The sequence below is a fragment of the Borostomias antarcticus genome (genome assembly GCF_949987555.1).
Source record: "Borostomias antarcticus genome assembly, chromosome: 22".
Classification (NCBI taxonomy): domain Eukaryota; kingdom Metazoa; phylum Chordata; class Actinopteri; order Stomiiformes; family Stomiidae; genus Borostomias; species Borostomias antarcticus.
The window spans coordinates 10536770-10544587 of record NC_140255.1 but is presented as its reverse complement, the minus strand read 5'-3'; the positions used below and the strand labels follow the sequence as shown (position 1 = coordinate 10544587).

The 7818-nt window shown below is 45.0% G+C and overlaps 2 protein-coding genes across 2 annotated transcripts in view; both read left to right on the top strand.

Moving 5' to 3' along the window:
* Positions 1 to 2953: 2953 nt before the first annotated feature.
* On the top strand, positions 2954 to 4566 carry six3b (SIX homeobox 3b; the record flags this gene model as incomplete). The annotated part of the gene is made up of 2 exons (XM_084455813.1): positions 2954 to 3645; positions 4428 to 4566. 2 exons carry the CDS (start codon positions 2954 to 2956, stop codon positions 4564 to 4566), a joined length of 831 nt encoding a protein of 276 aa, XP_084311939.1.
* Positions 4567 to 7160: 2594 nt separating this feature from the next.
* Positions 7161 to 7818, top strand: part of prkcea (protein kinase C, epsilon a) — a 20120-nt gene continuing 19462 nt past the window's right edge. Inside the window, exon 1 of the mRNA XM_084455923.1 lies at positions 7161 to 7818. This exon is cut by the window's right edge and continues 473 nt beyond it. The gene's annotated coding sequence lies outside the window, so the exon portion shown is untranslated.

The following is a 7818-nucleotide window of genomic DNA, read 5'->3' as shown; positions in this document are numbered from 1 at the left end:
TACTATTTTCAAATCATCTCCAGGAACGGCACTGCCACCTCACCCCTCCACATGTGGTTTCGCTGATAAGCCGCTTGTCCTGTTAATACCGGTAATGTCAACCATCAACTAACACCCGGTGCGGTCTCACCAGGACTAGAGAGCGTATGTTTCTCTAAGTGGTCTGCCGTTATTATAATCACTTTTCTCATTTCTAATATCTATAATTTCAGTGTTAAGCCCTGCTCCATTCTATCAAATAGAGATTATCCTAGGCCCATACCTAACATTAGTCTAATAGAGAAGCATATTCAATCAGCATTAACACACTGAGCTAGTCTAAGCCATATGCTCTTGACTCACACCCTTTGTGTGAGTGTGTGTGTGTGTGTGTGTGAGAGAGAGAGATAGAGAGAGCGATAGTGTGTTTTTTGTGTGTGTATGTGGGGGGGGGGGGGGGCAAGAACCCATATCATTATGCCAGTAACTGTTCTGCATTTTGCAGAAATGTTTTCAATTCCAGGGATATTCCAGTGATAATAGTGACACTGATGATAATCTCGCCAGCAAATATCTCTTACCAACTTTCGGTTCATCCTTGGGCCTTTTGACTACACGTACTGTATATGTTTGTGTCACATCCCTATTCCATCATGACACTTCAATTGTGTTTGCCACCACTGCTACCACCACCATTATCATAATCATCACCACCATCATTATCATCATCATCATCATCACATCCATTATCATAATCATCACCACCATCATTATCATCATCATCACCACCACCACCATTATCATAATCATCACCACCATCATTATCATCATCATCATCATCACCACCACCACCATTATCATAATCATCACCACCATCATTATCATCATCATCATCACCACCACCACCATCATCATCATCATCATAATCATCACCACCACCACCACCACCACCACCATTATCATAATCATCACCACCATCATTATCATCATCATCACCACCACCACCACCCTCATCATCATCATCATCATTAACATCACTGTCATCATCATACTCATGATTACCATCACCACCACCACCATCATCATCATCATCATCATCACCACCACCACCACCATTATCATAATCATCACCACCATCATTATCATCATCACCACCACCACCACCCTCATCATCATCATCATCATCATCATTAACATCACTGTCATCATCATCATCATACTCATGATTACCATCACCACCACCATCATCATCATCATCATCATCACCACCACCATCATCATCATCATGGTAAATAGACTGCACTTATTATGTCAATGTCAATGTAATTTTATTTACATAGCACAATTTATACAAATCAATGTAGCACATAGTGTTTTACATAAAGAGATGGATAAAAACATAAATCATGTAAACACAGTGAGAACAGATTTAAAAGAAACAAAAGTAAAAGAATTACAAATTAAAAGACAATGTAAATTAGAGTAAAAAATATATTAAAACAGATAATACAAATTAACAACACTTAAAGATATTAACACACGTATAGCTACATGGTAAAATTAATATTAAAAAGGTACGTTTTAAGATCTTGCTTAAAAAATATCACAGTCTCAGACATTCTCAGGTCCTTTGGCAGGGTGTTCCAAAGGCAGGGGGCATAAGAACTGAAGGCTGCCTCCCCATGCCTCTTAGTCCTGGCTCTAGGAACCATTAAAACCTCAGTGCCAGAGGACCTGAGGGACCTACTATGTGTATATTTTAAAAGCATGTCTGATAGGTATTTAGGTGCATGATTATGTATGGCTAACTTTTGGTAAGCCAGACAGGAGAGTGCTACAATAGCCCAACCTGCTAGGAATAAAAGTACGCACTAGTCTTTCAGTATCACTCTGGGAAAGGAAAGGTTTCACCTTCACAATGTTTCTTAGCTGATAAAATGAGGTCCTTGTCATATTCTTTATATGGGCCTCAAAGCTAAGATCAGAGTCCAGCATTTTGTATTCAGTGACAGTGTTTTAAGTGCACCTATAGTCTCTCTCTTTCACCTTTTTTCACCAATGATCAATACTTCAGTTTTGTCCTGGTTTAACTGGAAGAAGTTCTGTGATATCCACACATTTATGTCAGCAATACATTATATCAAACGGTCAATTGAACTGTAGTCGGGGGGTGTCACAGAAATGTAGAGCTGGGTGTCATCACCATAGCTATGGTAACTAATCTTGTTCCTTCTCATGACATCACGTAGGGGTTACATGTACAGACTGAAAAGTAAGGGCCCTAGAATTTATCCTTGTGGGACCCCACATGTCATCTCAATGTTTTTTGAGCTATGGCAATGAAAAACTCTCAGCCAGTCAATAGTCAAAGTTTATAAGTCCTGGACCAGTCCTGGAGCATCATTACCACCATCATCACCACCACCACCATCATCATCATCATCATCACTACCACCCCATCATCACCACCACCACCACCACCACCATCATCACCACCACCACCACCCGATCACCATCATCATCATTACCACAACCCTATCACCATCATCATCACCACCTCCACCACCATCATCACCACCACCACCACCAGCATCATCATCACCACCACCATCATCATCATCATCATCATCATCACCCCCACCATCATCATCCCCACCACCACCAACATTATCATTATTATCATCATCACCATCAACAACATCAGTAGGCCTATTCTGTTTGTCTATCTCTTTGTGTTGGTACTAAACGGGAGACATGCAGGTGCGTAGGGCGATGCATGGTGATTGGCAGTGGACTCATGCCAATCGAGCCTCAGTGGCAGGGCGACCAATGAAAACCAGAACACTGAGTCTCCCCGCCTCTCAGATGAGCTATAGAGAGCGAGTCTGCCAAGCCAGTGTCAGACAGCAGACGCGAATCACAAGTCCAGTACTTGGACTCCCATTTCTCCCCTCCGCGCTTCTCTGGTGTCCAAATGGTGTTCAGATCGCCGCTTGAGATATTCTCTACCTCCCGTCTCTTCCTGCCACACTTTACCGACCGGCCCACGCTCCTGCCTCGCGCCCGCTCACCGGAGGAGACCCCTACATGCGCTCCCGTGGCTCTCCCGGGTCTGTGCTTCTCCGCAGCACAGGTGGCCAGTGTGTGCGAAACTTTGGAGGAAACGGGAGACATTGAAAGACTCGCACGCTTCCTTTGGTCGCTCCCGGTTGCTCCTGGTACGTGCAATTCCATCATTGAGCACGAATCTGTGCAGCGAGCGCGCGCCGTGGTCGCATACCACATGGGAAGTTTCCGTGAACTTTACCATATCCTGGAGACGCATCGGTTTACGCGCGCTTCCCACGGTAAACTGCAAGCCATGTGGCTCGAGGCACATTACCGGGAGGCGGAGAAGCTACGCGGACGGCCACTCGGGCCGGTGGACAAATACCGTGTGCGAAAGAAGTTCCCTTTACCGAGGACCATCTGGGATGGCGAGCAAAAAACGCACTGCTTTAAGGAGCGCACGCGCGGGTTGCTAAGAGAGTGGTACTTGCAGGATCCATACCCAAACCCCGGGAAAAAACGGGAGCTGGCACACGCGACCGGGCTTACACCGACTCAGGTTGGAAACTGGTTTAAAAATCGGAGACAAAGAGACCGGGCTGCCGCTGCCAAAAACAGGTCAGTGCTTTACCATCACCATGGTCACCACGTGCACCACATGTCAACGGAAACTGAGGGAAATGACTGAAATGTCATGACATGTTCAACACAGTGATTCACAGATTAGCCTAATAGTACTAGCCTATTCAGTTTAGTTTAGGAATCGCATACTATGTCTTTCAAATAGACTAGGCTACAGTTTTAAATTACATTACAGTCATTCAGCAGATGCGTTTATCCAAAGCGACTTACACTTACAATACGCTAATTGCATGTAACGTAGGCAGTCAGTTTAGCCTACTACTACTCGTGTAAGTTATAATATCTAATAATATCAGTTGACGCCTTTTAATGTCTGCCCATAGCTTAGCATTTTTTAAAAGAGTAAAGTGATCTCTATTTTTGCAGGGCTGTCCTATAGGACGGTCCCGCAAAAATATATCATTTTACTACACTTAAAAATGCTACCTGTATAATGTGCGTTAGACTGGCAGGTTGGATGCGTAACGCACACGATGTTATAGGCATTTCCCATCAGAAGTCAGCGTATGCACCTTTTTAGACAACTTTTTTTTTTAGACTTTTCTCTCTCTTTCCTTATTTCTTGTCTTTGGGTGAATGTTTTGTTGGAATGGTAATTGCATGCACGCCTCATTGCGCGCATGAACACGCCTGAATGAGTGTCAGTGTGCGCGTGCCATTAGACCAGTGTTCCATCGGGATGCTTCTGCATTATTTTGTTGTTAATAGGCTATTGATGTTGTTGGCACTAACTCTCTCCCCCCCTCTCTCTCTTTCAGATTGCAAAATCACGGTATAAGGCCCAACAGCATGCGCGCTCTTGCAGGAACCGAATGCAGCTCCCACGGCAGCGCAGAGCACGGGGAAGGGGAGACTCTCCTCTCCGTAACGGATAGCGACTCTGACTTCGATATCTAATTTAACAACAACGGACATGTAGGCCTACTATAAGACCCGGACCTGGATGAGCTGATTGTCGAAGAGATAATGTTGTTTGTAGTTGGGAACATAGGCCTACTCTCTCTATCACTAAGGAGAGAACAAGACTAAGCCTAATTATGTTTTCCAAACTTTTAAGACGCGCGGAAGCTTATTTGTGCTGGGACAGAGACACGTTTTGGTTCCGAGCCCCTTTGGTTCTGTCAGTACGTCATGCAGTTTCTGTCAGTGCGTCATGCCGTTTGCGCCTCCCTATCCTCTGTGACTGTAATTTGTCTCTCTTTTTTTTTGTCAAATTGATGTAGAGGTAGGTAGCCATGAAGCATACCTTAATTGCCCAAATAGTATTGAAAAGTTGGTAAATGTTCTAATTTTATTCAAAATAAATTGATTTAATATATGATTTTCTGTGTTTTACTGTGTTTACACTCACACTTGTGCTACTTATGCTACTATAGATTTAAACAAAAACATATGATGATATTAGGAATCTGCCCATAATGCATTGAATGTCAATATAGTCTTTTGAAGTTAACTGAATTACAATGACAAGCTGCATCTCCAACGGTGGTGCGCAGCCTTTCATTCGTATGCTAACAGCGCCGCCCAGTGGCTCGTTGTTAGACCGCAGCTTTACTCATGACGTCATTCTACTTGAGCACTGCTTTTCCACCACAGATGGCGACAGTAAACAGAGGACTGTCAGAGGTTCTCTTGGTCACTGAAAGTTGGGGTTTCCCCTACTGTGCGTGTGCATTCACAATTAGCGAGAGGGTTCTGCCTGCAGGCTCACCTTCTCAAGACTGTGTTGCTACACCACTCCCAGGACACACCACCGCCATGCTCAGGACACTTAAAAATAGGTAATAGTAATAACATTTTATTTAGAATATTTTATAGGCTAACAACGTTGATCATAACCAGTGATCAAGTATGATAATAGCATAAATGCTATGTTTGATGACGGTAAAGAATAATATTCTTCTCCATTATATCATAATTCCTTGTGACCAGGACAGTAGTGGTCCTAGCAAGTCAATGTGTGTGTGTGTGTGTGTGTGTGTGTGTGTGTATGTGGGTTAGACAGTGTTGAGATCATTATGTGTATCATGGGATAGGATTGGATATACATAGATAGATAGATAGATAGATAGATATTCTTGCTTTCAGTGACTTCATACATACACACATTCAAGATTCAAGGTTTCTTTATTTGTCACATGTAACTTACGTGTACAGTCACAGTGAAATGTTGCTGCCGACTCCAAGATTATTGTCAGTAACAGATAGACTTAAATACTCAATACAAATTTACAAGTCACACATTTACAGATTTCACAGTAAGTACAATATCAATTCTATACAGTATAAAACAAGGGTAAGGGTAAACAGTCTAGACGGATTATGTACACAACATGCTATATATGGATGTTGACATGAATAATAAATAAATAACCGGGAGGGGGGGTCTGGACATGGTAGTCTGTCTGGACATGGTAGTCTGTTTGGACATGGTGGTCTGGACATGGTAGTCTGTCTGGACATGGTGGTCTGGACATGGTAGTCTGTCTGGACATGGTAGTCTGTTTGGACATGGTAGTCTGTTTGGACATGGTGGTCTGGACATGGTAGTCTGTCTGGACATGGTGGTCTGGACATGGTAGTCTGTTTGGACATGGTGGTCTGGACATGGTAGTCTGTCTGGACATGGTGGTCTGGACATGGTAGTCTGTCTGGACATGGTGGTCTGGACATGGTAGTCTGTCTGGACATGGTGGTCTGGACATGGTAGTCTGTCTGGACATGGTTGTCCAGCCAGGACACCATGTGACTTAGTCTGCACACACATCCCGTCTGCACAGTGACAGATACCAAATGATGCCCCTGGTACTCAGACCACTGATCAACTAGAGATTCTGAGACCGGTGTGTCATGCTGTAGAAACATGTGTGTGTGTCTGTGTTTGTGTATGTGTGTTTGTGTGTGTGTGTGTGTGTGTGTGTGAGTGTGTGTGTGTGTGTGTGAGAGAGAGAGAGAGAGAGAGAGATAACCCAATTGTCTTGGTATGTCCTCTATATATTCTGTCATTCAGTGTTCAGTTCTGCACTGCCAAAAGCAGACATTCTAACAACTAGCATGCCCATTATTGTGTAGGTGTGTGTGTGTGTGTGTGTGTGTGTGTGAGTGTGTGCGTGTGTGCGCGCATGCGTGTGTCTGTGACCATGCATAAAGCAAATACTGGCTGATTGACTATAGGGTGTCTGGTAGTCTCTCCCTCTCTTCAATCTCGCACGCACACCACACACACACACACACACACACACACACACACACACACACACACACACACACACACACACACACACACACACACACACACACACACACACAGCCTCTATGCCCCGCGGGTGAATTCCATCCTCCCCCTCCCCTCCCTGTCCCTCTTGCGCACAAACACACCTCTCCCCCATCTGCACACAGTCGCACACGCCCCTATCCGACTCAAGGGGCAGGCGGCGCGGCTGACGCGTTTTGCGCATTTCCTGAAGCTCGCGCTCACACGGATTCAGGAGAGGGACGGGAAACAGCAGGGCGCGCGCAGGAACAGAGAGATAGAGAAGAGAGAGCTGCGTTTTTTAGTTTGTTCACTCCATAAGCTAGAAGACCGCATAGAAAAACGCTCAGAGTGAAGATCAATATCGCATTACCCTGAAAATCTACCGAGGAGATTAGCGGGCTCGAGCCGCGGCACGGGACGGAGCACGGATCCCGGATGGCTAGGCGCGGTTGCTCGCGCTTCCCACCCTGACCCAGGAGAGGCAACCGTTCCATTGGGGAGTCTCCGGTGGTTAGATATACAACAACGGACCCGTTAACCGTTGTCACCTCTCGAGATTTTTTCAGCCGCCACAATCTCTTTCACACGATTACTATTTCCGTTGTAACGGGGATCCCGTCTCATCCAGCGCACGGGACGGACTGTAAACAAACACGCAGGGCTCTATCCCCACCCGGTTGACGCGAGCAGGTCTCTACTCCGGTCTGTGTTGTATGAGGCTATTGGTGATTCTTCTTGCCTATAGGACGTAAAAGCTGTCGTCTGCTGTCCATATAACAGTGTGTTCTTGCCTGACTGGTCTATGACTGAGTGTCCCTAGGAGGCTATGGGATGTTGGGACGTAGTAGGAGTATAAGTATGCATCTGGTGCAGTGACTCTTGTCAGACAGCTA